Source organism: Coturnix japonica, chromosome 5, assembly GCF_054131305.1.
Source record: "Coturnix japonica strain WE chromosome 5, WE-NBRP24, whole genome shotgun sequence".
Taxonomy (NCBI): domain Eukaryota; kingdom Metazoa; phylum Chordata; class Aves; order Galliformes; family Phasianidae; genus Coturnix; species Coturnix japonica.
In genome coordinates this window covers 37,969,423-37,991,770 of record NC_140667.1, presented here as the reverse complement: position 1 = coordinate 37,991,770, position 22,348 = coordinate 37,969,423, and the positions used below count along the sequence as shown (strand labels likewise).

General features: G+C 40.4%; 1 protein-coding gene across 1 annotated transcript in view; it reads left to right on the top strand.

Moving 5' to 3' along the window:
• The window catches only part of SPTLC2 (serine palmitoyltransferase long chain base subunit 2), a 57,870-nt gene extending 35,674 nt beyond the window's left edge, over window positions 1-22,196 (top strand). The window contains exons 10-12 of the mRNA XM_015865192.3: window positions 11,955-12,090; window positions 12,820-12,949; window positions 16,128-22,196. Coding sequence (XP_015720678.2) covers window positions 11,955-12,090; window positions 12,820-12,949; window positions 16,128-16,247 — 386 coding nt within the window. The 3' untranslated portion in view covers window positions 16,248-22,196. The remainder of the gene's footprint in view (window positions 1-11,954; window positions 12,091-12,819; window positions 12,950-16,127) is intronic.
• Window positions 22,197-22,348: the final 152 nt, after the last annotated feature.

Below are 22,348 nucleotides of genomic sequence, written 5' to 3'. Positions count from 1 at the left end.
AGTCTGTCACAAAGAAAGACTTGAAATGTCTTCATCTATTGTTGGAAGTGGCTAAGAGTACAAGATGGAAAGGAGTTAACTTAGGTAACTTCAGATGTTTTCAAGTAAATGCTAAGTTTTGGATAACTTTGAGATTTTGTTAAGAGAAAGGAGTTCCTGAAAACTGAAATTTGAGGTTGTTCAAACACTGGAACAAGACTAAGTCATAGACACCACAAAACTGAACACAGTATTCCAGGTGAGGTCTACAAAGAGTGGAGCAGAGGGAAAGCATCACCTCCCTCAAGCTGCTGGCCACACTTTTTATGTAGTCCAGGATATGACCAGCCTTCTGGGCTGCAAGCCTCAGGTTGATTCTTGTCAGAGTTGCTCTCAATCCATTCATTACCCAGCCTGTATTCATGCCTGAAGTTGCCCCAATGCAGTTACGACACTTTATGCTTGACCTTATTGATGGGCCTGCTTCTCAAGCCCATTCACATCCCTCTGGAGGACATCCCTTCCTTTGACTTTCAACCAAGTCAGGATATTATCTTCTTGCATTTTTTTGTTTAAGCCTTCTACTTCAGGACTGAACCTTTTCTTCCAATAATAGAGAACAAGGAAGTTCTGTCCAATATATCAGTTCACTAGTGTCTATACAGACTGTCTCTGTACAGACTGTTGGGACCAGCTACTGAAGATTCTCCTATAGGAGTGGAACCATACTCTGGTGAAACATTCTGACATAGCCTGAGCTAAATAAAGCTGTCTTTCTGGCGCTTGTAGGTCAGTCACCTCATGTTTCAGTTGCAGCTTAATCAAAATCTGTCACTGAGGCATCTGGTAATGATGGTATGTTTGTTAAAGCAGCCCTTCATTCACATACTTCTTAATGACTTGGACCCACTTTTGGCTAATTGTAATGACAGGGAGTCATTCTCCCCTGTGGATTTTTTGACGTACCATTCGTAAGGAATGCAAATATTGGAGGATGTGCATAGTAACCTCCCTCTGAGTCCTTAAATGTAGAATTTGATAAGATGTTAAGACTATACAGGATGTGTATTAGGCTGACCTTGTTTCAGTTATGCTGGGAAAGATGCAGGTGGATTTAAAAATAAATAAATAAAATAAAAAATAAAAAAAGGCAGAACATACAATAGTTGATTACTCACAGTGTATGTGCATAAGTGAACACTGATGTATGAGATGCTTCCTCAGCCAGTTCTGTGAATAGTTACAAAGCAGCTAGAATATACTTCTAATGACTGGAGTGACTAGTTCAACTGCATGCAGAAATATTTGGTGTTGAGGGTGGTAGACAGCCCTTAAGTGTGGAGTAAGTTCTTAAATCTTCATCTGAGGTAAAGAGGTAGAAGTTAACAGCTGGAGTATGTCTGTATGTTACTTTTCTAGTCCCAGAATCCTGCTGTTAGACACTGCTGGTTTTGATAGGTGTTCATTTGTATAAAATGGTGCTGAGTCTAGGCAAAGAGGTAACGTTTGTAGTCCTTCTTTAATGGCTAAGGGTTAATAATTTCAAATTTTCATTGCTTACTAAGCGTCTTTAATGGAAAGCTTATTTCTAATGGAACTTACTCCTTTTGTGTATTTATATCTATATATTTTGTTTATGCTGGTTTTAAGCTGGTGAATTTAGGAACCAACACTAGCCAGGTTTGAGGCTGGAGGGTCTTTAAACCCATCGTATTTTTGTGACTGTTGCATCTGTAGCATTGTACAGATTTACTCCCATCTCTTTAAAACTTGAGTTTTCAGACAGTTAGAACAGGTATTTTCTCGTAGATAAGCTCTCTCTTGTAGCTTGGCAAACACTGACTTCAGTCAAGTCTGTTGCTTTGTAATACTACTTTTATTTAACTCCCTAAAATATTTATTCATGTTGGTCTTTAAGCCTGTGCTGTATGTCAGAGTGCTCACGTCATGAAGCCTGCTGTTTGTGGCAAAAGGTGCCTTATCAGATAACTGTAATACTGTCAAAGCTGTGCTTGCATGAGTGACCATTTTAGTTGATTTTATTGATGTGTTATGCAGCATCTTTTTTGTCACAATTTCTCCAAAAACCTTAGATGTGTTTCCTTGTGTCAAGAAATTACAGTTTAAATGATGCACAGATCAGGGGAGTACAGAAAGTATTTCCTTCCAGTGTTTTGAATGCACGTGTAACGTGCTCAGTCAGGTACTTTGTGATCACCAGCATAGACTTTCTGTGAAAACAGGGCAGTGCCTCTGTTACACGTCACCAAAGTTTTTGAAGTCCCTTTTAAGTTAGTGTGTTTTAAATGGAATTTCTTTAGCAGATTGTATTTTTCCATTCACATCAACAGATTCACATGATCTCTTTGTGGTGAGAGCTATATCTCTTTATGATGAAGCTTGTGGTGCTAACAGTCTGTCCTGGAGTTCTCTGAATGCAGATGGGAGTTGCAAACAAAATCAGAAAGCTCAAATATAAAAACATCCATCTGGGCTTTGAAATATGCCAAAGGCTTCAATCTCACCAGTATATGTAAACTCAGTGAGTACACGATACATGCACCCAGCTGTTTTTTGTCATGCATTTAAACTACACTGGAACTGTTTAGCTTAACAGCAAATGCAATGACAGATACTTAGTATTAGCATAAGTCTTATTTCTCTGGGACCTTTCAATGCCAGGAACATTAGCCATAATTTTTCTTTTCTCATTTTTCCATTTCTGAATCCCTGGCTTTGCTGTTGTTATTTTTTTTTTTAATTATTTTTTATTTTAATCAGATTTAACTGCTTTCTTCTCTCATTTACAGATCTGAGCATTTTGCTCTCTGCTGCACTGGCTCCACTGTCAGCACACTCATGTAATCCAGGCAAATCCCCTGCATACGACTGTGTTACAAAACCATAGGCACAAGGTTAACTCAGAGTGGTTGTGAGCCAAGCCCTCCACTGTGGCTCCTAAAATAAATTGCTGCTAATGCTGCTGCCATATGGCTGACAAACATGAGCTCTCAGCAGTCTTTTGATTTTCTAGCTCATGCTTTCAAGTGTGTTGGCTCTTAAACAAGGCTTCTCCTCCCACATTATTTGTAGTTTATCTCCTGAGTGGTGAACTCAGGAAGCATGTAAGTGTGTCAGAAGAATAAATAACTTGATTCAGCTGTCCACCCCAGTTAGTGGCTCTGCAATGTTGGGCTGTCTCCTGGCTGCACCCAGCAGGGCTCTGGCCCAGCACTGTCTGGGCTTCAGAGAGTGCTGCCTGGGGTACGGCTGTGGGAGTGGAGGGTTCCAGGTCTCCCCTGTGTAGCACTGGCCCCTAGTGGAAGTTTCTGGACCCTGAGGTCACCTGGAGGTTCACCATTAAAGCCTGCTTCCCATTTCCAGGTTGCTTTTAAACCCAAATAACCCAGAAGAGCTGTTGCTGCTCTCTTCTGACCATTTTGCTAAATACTGGCATTTGAGTTGTTAAGCAGCAGTGCACATCAGTAGCACTGAATTAAAGGATGATACTAATTACTTTCTTTTTTTAAAGTTTCTCATTGCTTTGGCAGGTTCTCTTGGTGTTTGCATGCATAAACTGTTGCTTTAATGAAGTAACGTGGGAGTATAGTATTTCACCTTGTATTTTTTAACATGTCTGTCTACCATCTCAGATCACGTAGTGTAATTGTATATAATACTTAACTGAAGACTTGTAATGTCTGCAGACAATTTATGAAATGAAGGATGTAAAATTCTTGCTGCACGTACTGGCACCAGTGCAGCATTCATGAGTGCCAATTCAAAGGGGATGGTTTGATCTGTGTGAAGACAGTCGGTTCTTAGAACTGAAACACTGACATAAGAAAAACCTGTTAAAGGAGACAAGACCTGTATGTTGTGTGTGTTAAAGTATTTACTCTCATTCCTTATTGTTAGCTTTTATAGTATAATCTCAGTACAAATCAGGAATGCTTTATTGTAAACCTTTGTCTTTTTTCTGATCTATTGTAATTCTGGTTTGGGATTGCCTCTGTGGGGACTGAAAAAAGAAAAGATTGCTATAAGGGAGTGACCATTCTGGCCTTGTGCAGATGAGGGTCTTTGGCAAGATTGATCATGTCAGTCAGTCTTGATTCTTCCCTTTCTGCCTTGGGACATGAGCTCTTGTCATCTTTCTGACAAACAGTGTTACAAACTTCTTATAATATCTCCTAGAGTTGATTTTGTTCCTGAGTCATTAACACTGGTGATGCTCAAGTGCCATAATAACACACTCTCTCTGTCTGTAACTTTTCCTTGGAAGATTTAACCAGTATTTAATCAGTACTGAAATGGAATTTTGCTTGATGTTCTGATATTCTTTTACTTTAAAATCTCTTCCCTAGTTTTCACCGTGCTGACTATGGCCCACAGATGGGTACTATCTGACTTTGAATCTGCCCCATGTTTCCACTCAGATGTTCTTAACTCATATTTGTCCTTTCTGCCATTTGGCAAATCTAGAAAAGCTGTTACACTTTTGTTTCATTCTGCAAAGTAACCACAAATTGTGTTTGACTTCCTGCTCTTTAGGATAAATGTTGAAAAGGGAGTTTTCTATACTGTATATGAAAAATGCTTTCATGTTAGTTTAAAAAAAAAAAAAAAAGAAAAGAAAAGAAAAAAGGTACCTTTATGCCTGTTATGCATCTATAAGAAGTTGTCTGTGTTTTTTAATGTTGAGATATTTACAAGTATAGTGTCCAGAAAGCAATTTGAGTTAGAACGTAAGCATTGCAAAAGATCTTCAGAAGCCCTCAGGAGGCAGCTGAGCTTCTGAAAGCTTAGTGGAGAATCTGTTAAATCAGCAAAAGAATATTGAGTTCCTGGTTGAGATTTGAAAAATGCTTGTTTCCAAAACAGAGTATGTTGAATTATGTCTTCCATTGAAACAGCCAACCAAAAGACAAAAATGTAGGAATAATAAACAGAATAGAAGTGTGAGCCTTTGCAAAAACAAGGGGGTTTTAATGTGGAAAAATTTACAAGCATGAATATATTATAGCATCACTCAGGCCTGAAAAAGCAAAGTTCTGGAGGATGATATATGTAACCAGGTTTTCATCACCAGTTTATGCAGTTAAGAACTTCAAAATGTCAAACTACAGGTTTTCTGAAGTAGAAATTATTGCTGCCTGGCTTTTTGATAGAAACAGATGTGGAGAAAGGGTTTCTTTCCATGCTAATGAAACAATGTTCTATCTTCAGTTGTTGATGCTGATGCTCTCAGAAAAACAAACAAGGAATATTGCGTCCTGATCCGTATTCTTTCCATGTAGCGTGTATTTAAACCACTTTAATTTCTGTTTAGGGAGCAGGACACGATGGCATTACTGTTCCATCTTCATAATGGATTGTGGCTGATGGTTTTGTTTTGGTTTCTTAGTGTGCTTCCAGTAGTAGATGGATATTCTACTATTTTTAGGATCTTTTAGTATGTGCAGGTTTGCACATACTTTTTTTTAAAAATAAAGAAATAAAAACTTCTAAGCTGTGTGTGGTCAGGAATTTCCATAAAATTGGTTGTAGGTTAGCCATGTCCTTATGGAATGATGGTTAATACTTTAGAACACAGTCTGTCCAATTTCATTTTTATTCCATGTGGGGATATGGAGGCTCAGTTGTTACCAACAGCAATCAGTAAGCATTACTGTTTGTGTATAAAATACTTTTCTGTGTTGTTCTCCAAAGAAGGAGGTTGAGATCTGCTTCTTTGTTTTTTGTACGCACATGTTTTTACTCCCCAGTTTCCGTAATCTGCAAGAGCACTTTTATTTGACTGAGAACTTTTTTCCTAAGACATCAGAAAATGAACTTTAGTCACGAGAAAGCATTAATACGGGAGAAGAAAATTGTTGAATAAATTCTCTAGATAGATCATGGCCATCAGGAGAGGAGAAGGAAGAGACCTGCCCAGGTGCCCACTATCAAGAGTTTGTAAGGTGGGATACACCTGAGAAGTGCAAAACAGATTGTATTAGTGATCTCATCTGCACAAGATTAATGGAGAATTTCCATCTTGTGCTAAGAGTAACGTGCCCTGATCTTTACTTAGTTCTGGTAACTTGAAATATGTACTTAATATGCTGCAGCCAATCTTCAAAATCCACTTTTTATTAGATACATGCTGTTTCTAGCAGAGGCAGCATGCTCTTATTAGAAAGTATCATCACAGGTTCTCAAAGAATTCTTACAAACACATACTAATAAGTGTTTGAGTTCTGTGCATCACATAAAAGGTGGGACTGAGGATGTTCCATTTTGTTACAGCTTGAGCTGTTTCAATGGGACTGAGTATTTGTAGCAGCAGATGTCTGTTTAGAGTGGAATAATTCTGTGTGTACTGAACAGCAATTTGTTCACATCCAGTGATCTCTTTTTTTTTTTTTCTCCCCCATAAGTCTTTCATTTAATCATTAGAACTGAAGGTGTTAACCTTCACCTGATGTGGAAGATTGTGATATGAAATTGCTCAGCTTAACTTTGTTCATGTTGGCAACAGAATATATGTTGAATTAAGAATGTGGGATTAAAGGTGTGTTGAGCAGCTGTAAAGTTAGTTACTGAACAAGTTTATAGTAATTACCTTATAGCTGTCTGATGTGATGTATTTTCCATTGACTGATATCTCTTGATCAATTAGAATTGGACTGGAGCTTTAGCATACTGATAAGTTTAACTGTTTATAGGTGTGTCTTGCTGTGTTGCTTTGAAGCCTCTATATAAGAACTAATTGAAAACTTTATCATTTAGCCTCCTTTGTTACTGTTCCACACATTTTTGTTACAGATCCAGGTGACAGCGATCCCTAGTGTAACAAGCAAATTAAATCCTGCTTGTGGGGTGGGTTTTTTGTTTGTTTTGTTTGTATTGGTTTTGTTTTTTGTTGTTGGAGGGACTGAGTGCTGCTCACCCACTCCCTATAGTTGGTTTCCTTCTCTAGGAGTGCAGTGTTGGTCAGTAGACAGTTTGTGTACAATGCAACATGCCTTTTATTTCTCATGAAGCCCCGCTGATGAAGTGTTGCATTGTTTGGATGGGCAGATTTGTGACCGTTTTCCAATTGCTGCCTTGAGATCATAAGGGGAGTGGAAAACAAATGTGTCCTAGTTGAACTTAATTTTCCCTCGAGTCCAGTACCATCTATGATAACTTATTCGTTAGCCTTAACAGATGAGAGAAGTATTACAAATATTAGGTATTTGTAGTGGGGCTTTTACTGTGAATTCTAGGTCATCTTTGTAGAAACTATTTTTAACTTGGAATTGTGGAATTACTCAGATATAAAAGAGATCAATCATTTACTTTATTTTTTTAATATATTCAGCCTGCCCATGCAAAAATTCTTGGGTGATTTTTATTAATCTGCTTTTTCACTAAATAAAGAGTTGTCCAAGAATCCTTGCAGTGTTTAAACATCTTGTTTAAGCATGAGCTTCTGTGGTTTAAAGAGCAACATGGATAAATGATTGTCACTATTTGTATTTAGCCAACTTACTGCAAGAGTTTAGATTTGGTGTGCTGTAATGTGCAGACCTTTTTCGTTGTTACTTTTTATTCTGCAGATAACTAAGGTGAGCATTAACTTCTGTTTTGAAATCCTTGAATTAATACTTGCTTTAGTATCTCTTATGTTGTTTTCACTGTAGCTAAAGTTTGTTTGAGTAACGTGACCCATAAAACAGAGGTAGTCACCATGATGATGTAGCATCCCTCTCCCCTGGCAAAGACGCTCTGATTTACTTCCCACCAGTGTTATGGTAGATACCCATCTTATGTGTATTGGTTCGGCCTGTGGTACAAATCATTCCTGTTGCAGTTAAATCAGGCTTCAGAGTTTCTGCACTTGATGGAACAGACAAATAATTTGCTTAGAGTTTAAAATATAAAAGCATGCATCTGGCGTTCTTGGCTGTGTAGAGTTGATAGCACTGACAGTACTATGGGCAACACAAAGGCATGAGAGGAGATTTTATTAACTCTCAGTCCTGCCGCTATGGGAGTTCACATGTGGTTAGTAATGATTGGGATGGGGGGCTGCAGCTCTACTGCATATTCTGAGCTCAGTGTGTACAGCAAGCTGACTGTCAGTATGGAAATGAGCAGAGTATGTTTAAAGTGACTGATGCTGTCATGAACTCGTATCAGATCGTGTCAAGAAAAAAAGTACATTCCTCTTCTCTGTCAGCAATAAATGTTGAGCTTGTTTTAAGCATGTGAGCAAAGGCGGTTATTGCACTTCTTTTCCCTGTTCTTTTTTCTTTCTCTGCTGAATCCACACAACTACAGCTCTGAGCTGAGGGCTGTAAAGGGGGTGTGCTTCTCCTCCTTTGATGGTGTGTGACCTTTAGTACATGGTAGCGTGTTCTTTAGGGGGATAGATATAGTGTTTAAGTTAAATAATGTCCTGACTGCTGTAAGTGTTTTACTAAGTGGCAAGAGCAATACTGTTAGGACTGTAGTAAAGCTGTACAAAAGCAAAGGACAAGTTATTAGCAACTACTCCTAATTCTAACATAGGTCTGTCAGTAGCTAGTTTAAGCTATTTACAAGGCCCATAAGGGACATGAGATCAGTTGCTGTGATAAGGGGTTCTAGTTTTCCAGCCTTTTTGAAGAATTCAATTCCAGTAATCCTCTCTTTCTTCCCTCCCCTGAAGGTCATCACATTCCACTTTCCTAGATTAAAGGATGTTACCAGAACTGTTGCACAACTCCTGTGCAAGAACAATTGGCAAGGGTGGTGTCTGAGGAGGCCTTCCCTGTGTGATCTTAAAATGAAGCTGCTCTCTGCCAGGAAAGCCAGCTGCTGGAGGAGTGTTGCAGGCCTGGCAGTCTTTCTAGGCCTTCAGATGAGTAGATACGGACAGAGCTCTTAGCTCCAGAAAACATCTGGGTTGGGAAGGGATTTTTGAAGGCCTGTCTGAATGCCTGAATGTGGTTTGGGTAGGAGTGGGATTAGCAATGCTGGCACCTGGTCACTGCTGTCTCCAAGCAATGCGCGCTTCAGATTTGTGCTCACGGAAAAACTGTAGGAGCAGGTAACACGCTGCTACACCAGTGGGGCTGAACTCCAGCACATATTGACAAAGATTAAGACTTGGGTGTGTGCTTTTTGCTTTATATTGTTAAACCATACTCGAAATAGCATTTGATATCCTTCTTAGAATCATAGAATCCATAGAGTTGGAAGGGACCTTTAATAGTTCAACTATTCTGTCACGAATGGGGATGTGCACAACTAGATCAAGTTGCCCATGGCCTGGTCCAGCCTTGCCTTGAAAATCTTCAGCGACACAGGGCATCTACTGCATCTCTGGGCAAACCTGTTCCAGTGCCTCACCACCCTCACTGTAAAAGACTTCAAGTGCAGGATTTTGTGTTGGTGTAGAAGACTAAGTGTGATGATGTGCAGAGGAGAAGAGCTGCATACTGTGTAGGAAGAAGGGAAGCTAGAGGACAAGGAACCTTTGCCAGGTTCTTGTTCACGCTATCTGCATGCTTGACTTCATTCACCACAACTGTCATTCTTTCTCAGATGGTGGTAGCGAGCGATTCATGGTTGGTACTGAGTAGTCAACACTGGATATGCTTTTATGACCTCAGTGATTTTGTTGTCATTGTGACAAGTTTTTAGAAAGAGAATCGTTAATTAAACTGATGGCTCTGGAGCAGAGTAAAAGGTGATGAGCTGCTCAGACCACAAGCCTTTGAAGAATGCAGCTGTCTTCCAAATCTTTCTGTTGCTTTAGTATTTGCTTGTGTGTCTGCAGAGAACTGTGCATAAAACTCATATTTCAGCACTCTTCAATCTGTAAGGACAAATCTAGAATCGTTAACTCATTTTATCATAAAGAGTTTATGGAAGACTGTGAAGTGGTTGCCAACTACAAATTAAGGTTGCTCTTTCGCCTTTAGCCCAGAGGGTTCCTGGCAATTTAGAAAACTATGAAGGTGAGGAAGTTTCATCTCCTGCTTAGGTGTATTGTAAACTCTGCTGTGTTGTATGGGAGAATCTGCGTTCTTGGCTGTGGAAGAGGGGCAGATCACAGCAATTGCATCCAGCAGCTCGTGTTATCTCAGTGTTCCTGCAGCCATGAAATTTCATGTTTATTTTGATAGAATTATGAATCACTGACATGAAACGTTGTAAAAAGTTGTTCATTTCTATACAGGGATGAGCAGATTCAGCTTTCACAGAAACTGTGGTAGCATTTTTTTTCCCCCTTGTATATAGGTTGCTCTTCTAAGCTGTCCTTAGCCATTTGTGGTTGTATTGATTGCTTGAACGTTAGAAATGAAAGTAATGCCATTTAGCCCGCTGTCTCTTGCCTTCTGGACTAGGCCTAGTTTGATTCTTTGTTCATGGGATTTTTTTGTTTTAGGCTTTTGTTTTGTTGGGTTTGTTAAACCTCACTTTGCAAGCTGGGGTATTTGAATAACCAAGTCATAAGTTCAGGAAACATAGGCTTAATCTCAGCTAGAGGGTCTGATCTAATGTGAGCCAGTTATAAAGTAAGCTTCATACACAAAATGCATTTTAATGAAGTCTTGCTGGTTTGGGGTGAATAAGAAAAATTAAGCTTCTCTAGAAACTCTTGGGGATAAAAGATTAAGGAAGCAAGCTGTTAATGGAGGAGAAAGGATGGTCTTAAATGGCAGCAAGTACAACTAAAAATACCAGCTCCTGCCCACAAATGACAGACCGAGTTCTGCAAACTTAACAGGTTTCATTCCTTTTTCTTACACTTCTTTGATGGGATTTTGCCTTTGATTGCGTGGTGGTGGGTGGAATGTCTGATACTCTTGGCTACAAAAACTGTATAGGTTCTTAAAACTACATTTGTTCTGGCTTGGAGCATAGCTATGTGGGTGTGAATGTTTCTTTGAGGGTTGGTGTTCCTTTTGAGTAATCACCTTATGTTATCTGCTGCTTTAAAGGGGAGCTATTAATATCTAGCAGCCAACTTCACCGTGGCATACATCAGCACTGCTGTAGATTTAGTGCTAAAGTATATGAATTACTCATTTGGTGAAGGTGGTGTCTGGATGATCAGTTGTCCAAAAGTATACTGTGCAGACCTGAGACAAGCAATTATAAGTGTTACCTATTGTTGTCTCGTCAGTGGCATAGTGTTTAATCTCTTAAGCACGTTGGAATACTTGTTAATCAGAAATGCATTATTGTCAACTGCTACATTGTGCTGGGTTAGAATTCAGCTGATAAACAGGTTGTTCCATGCAAATCTGAGTAGCTGGAATATTTGAATTTTACTTGTGGTCTAATGTCTTGTGTATGTATTTTACCGAATGTCCAAAGAATGAGTTCAGAATTAGCTGATCGCATGATAAATCGGCTGCTGCTGTTTGTGCATAATGAGCTGGATTATCAGAGGTAATCTGTTTAATTTAAGCCCAGCTCACTTTCGGTGAGAAAGGTTATGGAACAGCTGCTTGATCAGTTCAGCTGGCAAGTCTGAGAGGAGCGTGGTAATTCCATCAATACAGACAGGCAGGAAAAATAGATGGTGAGAAGCTTCAGCTGACTGATATTTATTAGCTATTCAAACTGCAAGCAAACCATTCTTTAACATATGGGTGTCAATTAATTTTGAGCAAATTTTGCAGTTTGTTTAAAAGCAGCCTACTGTACTGTTTGGCCAGCTTTGTATCTCTTGATTATAAATTCAGACATGGAAAAATTAGGGGGAGTTGATTTGACAATTAAGCTTGTCCTTCTCCGTCCAGCAACAGCCTTATCAGAAAGTGAGTAATTAATCTTGATTAATCTTGATTAAAAGAGAAAGAAGAAACTGAATTCTAGCTTGAATTTTAACTGTTCTGTTAGCACAAGTTGCACATTTTTGGTCTGCACCTAAGTGAGAAGAGATCTACTGCTGCAGTTACACGTGTGGTTTATGACCATTGTGTCTATTGTCTTAATTTCTCTTCTAGGGAGAGAGTGTGTTCAGCAGTTAGCAGAGAACACAAGGTATTTCAGGAGACGACTGAAAGAGATGGGCTTTATCATCTATGGAAATGAAGATTCCCCTGTTGTGCCTCTGATGCTGTACATGCCAGCAAAAATTGGGTAGGTCCATCTACTTTAAAGTTAGTATGCTATAAGAATACTAAGACTTCTCTAAATGTAAAGGAAGATTTTTGTTTTGAAACATGGTGTGTAGTGGCAAAGCTTGTTCTTATTCACATACAAAGAGATTTTTGCATCTTTCTTAAAAATTTTTGGCATTAGATGAGGTTTGGTTTTGTTTGTGTTTTTTTTTTTGCATTTGAATGTTCCCTTGATAAGCACTTAAAAAAGTGGTACATCCTGTGGCTCTGTAATGTGCCTCAATTGAATTTAATTGGTAGAAATAAACAATTTTGAAATAGCAGAAACATTTGCTTTGGGATATTACAGCAGGGGGCATTCCTCATTGAGTCAAACTTCTGAGCCTTAGTTCCTGTTTCCTATCAGAAGGATTTTCAAGCTTAGGTTACAAATCCATTTAGAAAGAGCTTGCCAAAAGACCAGCCTCTGCCACATATAATCTTTCAGCTTTGCTAGAACTTAATACAGTGAGAGCTTTTGAGGAAGACCACCTTGGGGTTGAATTAAAGAGAGCCTTTGTAATTAAACGTTCTGCCTCCATGAGAAAGAACTGGAAGCTCCAACTTGTGGTGTTACAGGCTTGTTTAACAAAGGCGTGTATAGGTAAACATACTAAGACCTTTGTGCTGTCACTGCTCTTTCTCTACAGGTATGATTTTGACCAGTTTTCCCGGATAATGTTTTTGATGTTGGGTTTTTTTTTGGCAGTGCATTTGGGCGTGAGATGCTGAAGCGGAACATTGGTGTTGTGGTTGTGGGCTTCCCTGCAACTCCCATCATTGAGTCCAGAGCCAGGTTCTGTTTGTCTGCAGCTCATACCAAAGAGATGCTTGATACGGTAAGTGTCTCATCTCTTTCTAGCTTGTGTCTTCTGTAAGCAGAGATAATTCTAGTTTTTATGGGTTCTTTTGTGGGTTTTTTGTTGTTTTTTTTAGAATGGTTCAGTGCTTGGTATGCAAATTAATTAAACCTAATGTTCAGAGTTGTCTGTAGTAGTGTGGATGCCATCTCCAACAAATCAGAACAGTCGTCTTCAGTAAATTCCAGGGGCTTTTTCCCATTTCAGATATGCAGGTGGGGTGGTTTTGTTCCCTTAAGACACTGTTTTTTTCCCTTGTTAAATAGGAACATAGTGACATTCTCAATTAGCTCTGTGAAAGATCATGGTTGATTGAAAGAGGTGCTCAAGGAAGGACAAGAGCATGATCAGGGGAACTGCAGGCTGGACAACCTCACCTTGATCCTTGGGAGGATGATGAAGAAGAATCATTCCTTGAAACTATTTCTAAGCTAGTTACAGACAAGAAGGTGGTTGGGAGTAGTTATTGTAGAATTATGAAGGAGAAATTGTGCCCAGGTATGATCAGGTGGAGACACTTCGTAACGTGAACAGCAAATAGGAGTTGTAGTTTAAGCAAACGCTTACCAGCAGATCAACAGCAACAGCAAAAATGTAGTTTTAAGCCTTTAATCCTTAGTTTCCACACAATTTCTACATCAGTAGCAGGAAATGACCCTTCTTGATTTCATGTTTGCTAGGAAGGGTAGTGTGGCAGTTATGTGTACAGTTTGGTATGTATATCAGGTGCAGCTCTGTATCAGTAGAACTACCTGAAAGTTTTGTGTGTTTAGCTCTGTGGACTGACTCACTTCTAGAGTATATCTCTAGATGCTAAAGGCTCCAAACCAAGAGAAATGCTTGTTTAATATACTAGGGTTTGTCTGCCTAAGAAAATTAATCCAGGACAAAGTGTATGAATTTTGAAGTGAATGAAGAAATGTTGATTTTTCGCTTGGAATGTGAAGGCTTTGTTCCAAGTTGGCATAAACTGCTTTAAAGTTTGAAGTGACTGCATGCCCTGAACCCAGAACACTGGCAAGTGGAGTTAATAAGTAGCGAGTCTTTGTGTCAGTGACTGTGTTCTGCTTTTCTGCTGACACAGTGAAACAGAATCAGTTTCAGGCAGCCAGTAATTAAGACAACGGTCAGATCGGTTCCCCCTGCTGAACTGTGGCAACAATATCCAAGAGGAAAAAAAAATGAAGTGAGCAGAAGTGGAGAGAGCTGGCACAGTTTCCACAAGTCAGTGGTACAGAGAACTTGGTAGCCATTGCGTGTGTGCATGGATACTAACCAATGCTGTTATGGCATTTTTTGTAAACAAAATTAATCTGAGTACAGAGCATGGGGAAGAGAAGTTTGTCTTATGAATACTGATATTTGTAATGCTTCCTTGTTCTTATTAAATAAAACCATGTGATGGGGAACAGTTCTCAGTTACAATTTTAACCATTTTATGTAAATAAAACTTCCTTGCCTAAGAATATTTGGCTCAGGATCAGAGTGTGGTCCCTCATAACCTGCATCCCTGTGGGTTGGTGCTTTCTTCTTAGTGATGAAAAATATGTATCACACTCTCTTGAAATTGGAGTTCACCAATGCCATTTCCTTTGTAGTCTTTGTTAGTCACATGGTTCTTTTTGTTTTAAATTAATAAAATCCTAAATCTGCATTCAAGAATAACAGTTAACAGACTCTTTCAACAGAAATTAACCTTAAATTGTTTCCATATGGGGTCTTTACTTTAAGCTCTGGCAAACTGTGCCCACGCTCTTGTTTGGTTTTGTTTTTATTGAGGTCCAACTTCTGGTCTTGTCATTCCCCCAGATTTTAGAATGGAGAGGTTCTTGCTGCCAGATATAACAAGCATGAGGGGCTGTTGTTTAAAGAAATAGGAACTTGGACCGTTCATTCAGGAAGGAAAAGCATGTAGGGATATTAGCCTCCATCTGCCAGCTATTCTCAAGAGACAGGCATTTGACCCAGAACATGTTAAAACTGGAGTGTTGTTGTTGAATTAGTGGCAATCTGAAGGAATGCTGAAAGTTTCTATCTGAACAAATCTGAAACGTAAGGGAGTGCAGACTGCCAACCTTGGAGTTCAAAAATCTCACTTAAGTTGAAAGTCGTCTTCTATATGTATATTTGTCACTCACCATGGATGAGATAGATAATTAGCATGACATACTGTTGCACATTTGTCTGCAGCAACTGGCTTATTTTTAGCACCTTGTTCCAGGGGTGGTCTCCAGAGAGGTAGAAGCTTAAGGTCTGACTTCTAACAGATTCTACTGTGAGCCAGCATCTTATCAAAGAGATTGCATGATTATCTGAGCAGGGACTTTCCTCATTTCTTATGCTAGCAGGTGCTTGATTTCTGGAGAACTTCATATAATTAGCATTCGGATCATACGGTGAAAGGTTTTGCGAGCTCGTTATCAGTGCTCATGACCACCAGTAGGCTAGGTGTTCCTCTATGGCCACAGTTAGAGAGAGCTTCTTTCCAGGTGGAGAAAAATGCTTAGGATCCTACCAGAATGACTTTTCATTCCTTGACAAAAACCATTCTGTACAATACTTATTCCATCTCTAGTTGTACTTGGGCAACTCAATCTAATCAAATACAGATATTTTAAAATGCATCAAGGAAAGCTGCTAGCATAAAATAGGTTTTTTTTTTTCACTGTCTTGTAATATAAAAAGGTATGGTATTTCAGTAGTACCAACACATACAGTATTTTCATACTGTAAAAAAAGGTGCATCAAACCTCCAAGTACATTTTCTTGTTTCAGCTATATTAACCCCTTCCCCCCCACACCCTCTGTCCCAAAAAGAGAGGAATGCTTTTCTCAATTGATCTGTGTATGGACAGGCATGGCTTTAATTGGGCTGACAGTGAAAATAAGGGTAGTATTGCTGTCTGCTATATTCATGCTTTGGAGTTGGAATAGTCAGGTATGTGCAGTCACTCTTGGTGAAATTACTTGTGCCACTCGCTTGGTCTGGAGGCTGACAAATATTAAAACAACAAACAAAAATGTTGTGCATACCTGAAGCTACATAATCCTAGTCCGGTTAATTTCCACTTTGTCTGTGGGCATGTAAAAAGGAAGATGTGCTGATAGCTTTCTTGCATCTGTTTCCCCTGCTGATACACTGTGGTCTCTTTCTCAGGCTTTAAAAGAAATCAATGAAGTTGGGGACCTTTTGCAATTGAAATATTCCCGTCACCGTTTGGTACCTCTCTTGGACCGGCCATTTGATGAGACTACATATGAAGAAACAGAAGACTGAGCACTCTCCGTATGCCTTGGTGGGAGGGACACACCCCATGGGACACTCTGTGGCATGCAGGCCACAGTCTGTGAACAACACACTTATGACTGCTTAGTGTAAAAGACATTTCCTCACAATACTGAAGTGGCCACATCAATTCTAAATGGCATTTTGTAAATAGAGAGAGGAGAAGCTAAAAAAACAAAACAACAGAAAACCTTTGATTCATGTGTCTTCAGGGTCTGGCCCTAGAGGTGCTTGGCTTTATTTCTTCATGTTGCTTTTTTATTTATTTATCTCAGTAAGTTCATAGCTATCCACGTTGGCTGTGGCTGATCAGCTCAGATTTTGTTATGCACCAGTAGCCTCCCAGATGCTAGCTGAGATGTTGTGAGCATGTGTGACGCTGGCATGGCAGCATTTCCAGTGTCACTGCTAGGTGTCTGAACTTGTAGTGAGGGGTGAGCTGACCTGTCTGTTGATTGGAGACTTCCTAGAGAAACTGTTGATTGCTAACTTTGACATATTTAACAAGATTGATAATCAACCAAAGCTTTTTTCTTTTGCAGTTACTTGTTTAAAACTTGAATATAGCTTTTTTAAAATAAATGTGTTGCTGACATGGCACTGACAGGACCATTGTTCCCAAACATTATTCAGTTTTACAAGCCACAGGCAGTAAGACTTCTGGGACTCTAACTTCTTTTCCTTCCTGGTATGGATACCAGATTGCCTCCTGGTTTTGACAGTAATTGTCCTCTTCATATAGGGTAAGTGATGGAGCGATGTTGTTGTTAGTGAATTTTAAAATGGGGATGATTTGTCTTTTGTCTGACATATTTCTGTTTTTTGGGTTGTTTTTTTTTTTTTTAAAGAGGTTTAAATGTGTATTGCTTTCTTGGTTTCTCATCTTCACATTACTTTGCCTTAGAACTAGTGTAAAACCACAAATAAGCATATCTAGTAGCTGCTAGGTTCTGGAAAGATGTTCTTGGAATTAAGTGAACTATAGCAAGCGTTCTGCTTCCTGTTAAGTCTAGGACTTCTGCACGATGGCTTAGAACTACTTATCTCATGCAGATCTGTGAGAGTGATTGCTACCCTCTGCCACACTAATTCACTGTTTCTTGTCATGTATGAGATGTTCTTGTTGTGCGAGGCTTTTATGCGGAAAGTATGAACAGCTTGGATCTGTATCACATGCTTCAGCTAGTCAGCAAAGTCTCAGCAGGTAACTGCATATCATGTCTATGTAGGCCTTCCCTGAAAAGCAAATGTCTTCACAATTGCAATTAGTTTGGGATCGCTACTTTTTTACGTTTCTGTTACTGAGGCCAAATCAATGTTCATTGAGGCAGTAGCTGTTGAGAATCTCTTTTTTTTGTTTCTCCAAATTCCACGCTGTCCTGCTCTGATCAAAGTTGTGAATAGCCACCTTTGCTTTAGCGCACCTTGGAGATGGTCTTTAACGTAGTCATAGCGTCCTGAGTTCTTTCAGTGAGCAAAACGGGTTGTTTGAGTGATACCAGAATTATTACGACTGAGATCAGTTGCAGTATAGCTCCTGGTGTGTTTTGTTTTTCCTTCCCCATTCCAGATATACAGATTATCTGCAAAAATAGTAATGCTTCAGCATTGCGTAATTTGGGTTTGGTTAGAATGGGTTTGCAGATAGTTGCAGAGGTTTTTAAACAAATTCTTCATCTTAAAGCAGGCTGCAGTTCAAAGTAATGTGGTGTTTATATAAGTTTATTTTATGTTCATTCTTGCAAGTAACAGGGAAAAGAGCTCTTTGGTCACTGGAAACAAGTAGTTCTGCAAAGACATCTTGTTGATTAAAGCAGAACTGGTTTCCCTTTTACCCAGTATCTTCACACTTTTATAGATCTTTTCATGTGTCAATATAGCTGAAATTAGAAACACTGTTTTGACTTGTTGCATTTCAGAAGTTTAATTAGATGAGAATTAAAACTGTTTCAGAATAGGTTTGGGTTAACCATTTCTGTTTCAGTCCCCTAATGCTGATTTGCTGGCCTTTGGAGCAAGGTGTGTGTGCAGCCCAAGAAGTCTGTAACGTGCATGTGCAGCCTTGCTAGCTATGAAGTAATCTCGTTTGCTCAGCCACAGAGTAAACTGCAGTTACGTGAGCTTACTTAAACATTGGGCCTTTCTCACCTGCATTCTGCCCAGGACAAGCTCTAACATTCCAGCAGATGACCTGCTTTCTGACTTGAAGCAGTTTTACCTCAAAGAATTGTTCTTTTCCTTTCTTGGTTGTAGCAGGGAACAAGAGGAGGTCAGTAAATGAATCCTCCTTCCAGGCTCCATTCCTGATACTGTTGATTCAATCCTGGAACAGCTTGAGCTGACAAAACCAGCTGACTCAGACATAAGCCAGTTTGGGAACTGTTTTGAGCCTTCTGAGATTTACAGCATGCTTGTATCTGCAGCGTGGTCAGCCAACTTGAACCTCATGATGCGTTAAGTTAGAGATGGGTTACAGCAGATCCTATGAGTCTCTAGTCTTAATCTTGTTCCTGAAATACAGTTTTAGTGCAGCTTATTTTTGGATAGGAGGAAAATGGCTGAGTAAATCTCAATAATTCCAATAACTCCTATGTAATGCATCTGGAACTGTCCGCGTTCTAAAATTATAAGTCGCCGTGTTGGGATTCCAGTTGTGCTTGTCCAGTTGCACTTGTTTGAGGAGGCTGTGTTCATGTTAAACTTCAGCCCTTCAGTATTTTTCTGCTGTGTTGTGCTGTCTGCGTAGGACTTGGAATTCCAGGTTTCAAAGACATTTCAGAAATCATTAGGCAGTCAGTCGCATTTGCAAACTGCTCGGTTACATTTCATTGCCACATCCTTCTGGGAGAGCAACATTTCCCACCCTAACATCCCCAGGAGGCGGTTATTCAGGGGAACCTGTTTTGCCAAACTCTGGTACCTGATAAAACCCCTCCTGAAAATTAGTAAGTCTAACATACAGCATTTCTGTGTTAAAAAATTCACCAAGCTTGAAAGCCAGGAAAATCATTTCACACCTATTGAAACACTCTGCTCCTAAGGGTGAAGGAGCAGACCACTACTGGTTTGTGGTAGGCAAGCCTACAGCATGCACACTGTCACTGTGGTGTACAGGGAGGACTGCTGGTCTGATATTTATGTACTGACTAGAAATCTGTCTCCATTCATTTCTACTGTTAGGACAAAAGGAAAGATCCAATCTTGAGAGATCACAAAGGAAAAAAGGCTACTTGAGAAATAGACTCCAGTCCCTGCCAACTTCTCTGAGACATTCTAATTGAAAATGACTCCTGGTATTTCTTAAGAGGGACAAAATTCAAAAGAAAATGAAGGCTGCTTTTGAACAAAGGATGTTGCCCTGTACTGTACGTTGTCTGAACTTATTCACAAATACACAATAGTTACCTTCCCTGTACCTTTCTAGAGAACTTAGCCAGAAAGATTTTGCCTCTGCTGAGCTGAGTGAAGAGTTCAGAAGCTGCTGATCCTATTCTTGTAAGAAAATAGGGGCTCTTAGTACCCAGCATCAGTGAAGAGTGAGAGATCTGCTGCTTGTTAAATCTGGCCTTTGCAAATCAGAGAGACCTTTGTCTTGAGGAGCCTGATTCATACATTCTCTAATTTTTTTCCTTAGTTCTTTAGCAGAGTGGAAACAAAGTCGGGTGGGTGTTTGTTTTTTTTCCTGTTTGTGTTTGTAACCAAGTATTCAGGGCTGCTTTTTTAAATTGCTTTTGTTTTTTTACACAAGATGTGTACTTATGTATAATATGTGTATACGGTGTATTTAACTCTTTCAGTTTCTGTGTTGTTTTTTTTTCCCCTTTGAAGTAGCATCTCTAGAACTATTCTGGTTCTTGGTTTGGTGGTGTAGTATGCTTCTGCTTTAGGCAAAGTCTCAGGAGTGAACCAACCAAGCATCTTAAGGTGATGAAGTCATTTAGTGAAGGAATTGCATCATCTGTCCACTTTTTCTGTCTCTTTGAAGAATGTAGAAGTGGAACCTGCTGTACCTTCACATAGAACAGGAAAGGGGAGTGTTCCAGTGAAATCGGTGATCCAGCCCTGTGCTGTGTGGATGAAGGAAATCTGACTTCCTGATACGTCGGGGTTGGAGAAGGGGGTGGTCGGTCATCAGTAATTGTCAGTGTACGGGGATCTTTCATGAGTACTGGAACAAGGATCCTTAAGGTAGGAATGCAGCTTCAGTGCCCCGAAGGGATACTTCTGTCCAACTTTTCCATGCCAAGTAATCAAATACTTCTGTGCAAATATGTCTTTACCTCCAAAATGTCCTTTACTTATTCCTATCTTCTCACCAGAAGCCATATTATCTATTCAGACAGACCATAGGAGAGGTTAAAGGAAAGCTGTGGGCATGAGCTGTCTGCTTCATCTGAGAGAACATCTTGCAGCGTTGTATTTGGGGTGCATGACCTCCCTCAGTTCATCACAGAATGGAACTTGTGCACATTTACTCTGTGCTGAATAATCTGTTTAGTGAAAAATGGCTGCAGTTCATACCCAGCCTGTGAAAGCCAAGCTCAGGGGGGTCTGTGTGGCTCACAGCTTCTGTCTGGAGCTCAGAGGTAGTTGTGAAATGTTCTAGTGGTGGTGAAGCACTGAGCTGTCAGCGAATGACTCGTATTCATCCCTCAGCAGGGGAATTGCTGGCTTTGGTGCTGCACCTGGTGTTGGACACCAGTTGGGGAAGCACCAGTTGTATGGCCTGTGTCACTCCAAAGTAGCTTTAAGAGGGCAAAAACAAGACCCAGAACCTCATGTGTCATTGTGATGGCTTGTGTTCCTGCAAGCATTCCCTGTCTCACAAGTTGTCTGTTCAAGGGTTGGGGTGTGAATTTAGAGCACAGCCATGTTTGTGTGAGTGCTGTGACTGAGGAGAGGTGCTTGGTGCAGACGCTGTTTACATCCCCATAAGGGGTGGGTGTAGGAGTTGACGACTGTGGTGTGTGTTGAAGGCCTTAAACTGTGACTCTTGGTATGAAGAATTAAAACCGACCTTGGAAGATGCAGTGGATTTTAACCCAGATAAGAATACTCTGTGCTCTTAGCTAAGCAATATGTGCTCCTGTTTCCTTGTGAGGGGAAGGTCTAGCTCTACTTTCTGAGCCCAGCCAGCAGCTGTTAAGGAGCAGGGAGGTGTGTATTGAAGGCCAAAAACAGTGCAGCTCTGCACTGATGTTCCTATGTAGCAAACATGGGTGACTGACCCTGGGCTGCTGAGAGGGTGGGGGGTGCCAGCAGCAATGGCAGCCAGCGGAGATTTCAGTAGGAGGGGACCGGGTCTCACCTGAGTTATGTCACAGGTTGGTGTAGTTTCAGAAATACCCTCGGTGATGTAAAACGTGCACCAAAGCAGCTGGTTTTTACTTTAATTTGCCAAATCTCATGCTGTCCAGACAGCGTTTCTGCTACCCCCTAACGGTGTGCTGAGCTAACTGCAGCCCCAGCCTTCTGCTATCAGAGCAGCGAGAGGTGAGCAGCACTTGGAGCCTGAGGCTTTGGGCCGTCAGCCCGGAGCCAATGGTGGCCCACGTTTCCACGAGCCCCTGGGCAGCATTACCGAGTCACGGCACTTAATCCTGAATTGCACTGTGTTCTTATGCCTCCGTGTTGCTATAATGTACATATCGATCGGATTCTTTTTGTAGATAAGACATTTTAGATAAAATTTTTAAACGGGCTCCCCACCCCCCAAATATTTTATGCCAGATGTCTAGTTTTTTTTACACCGGGGATTAACGTGAGGTTGGATGCTGTGTGGGCAGGGGAAGGATAAATGGATGGTACATTAGCTTTAAAAAGGTAACAAATGCATGTTTTAAAAAGAAAACTGGAGGGGAAAAAAAATACCGCTTGGAAAAAGAAAACTCCATTGAACTATATTCTATGTTCTGCATAATAAAGAGTTTAAAAAGAAAAGCTCTGCCGTGCTCTTCCTTAACGCGGGCTGCAGCGCTGGCCGAGCTGTGCGCTCGGATGGAGCGGCGCCGTTCGCACCGTCCGTTCTGTGCACGATCCCGTCCCGAACCCGGCGGACGCTCCGTGCCCCGCACTGTGCCCCGCTCCGTGTC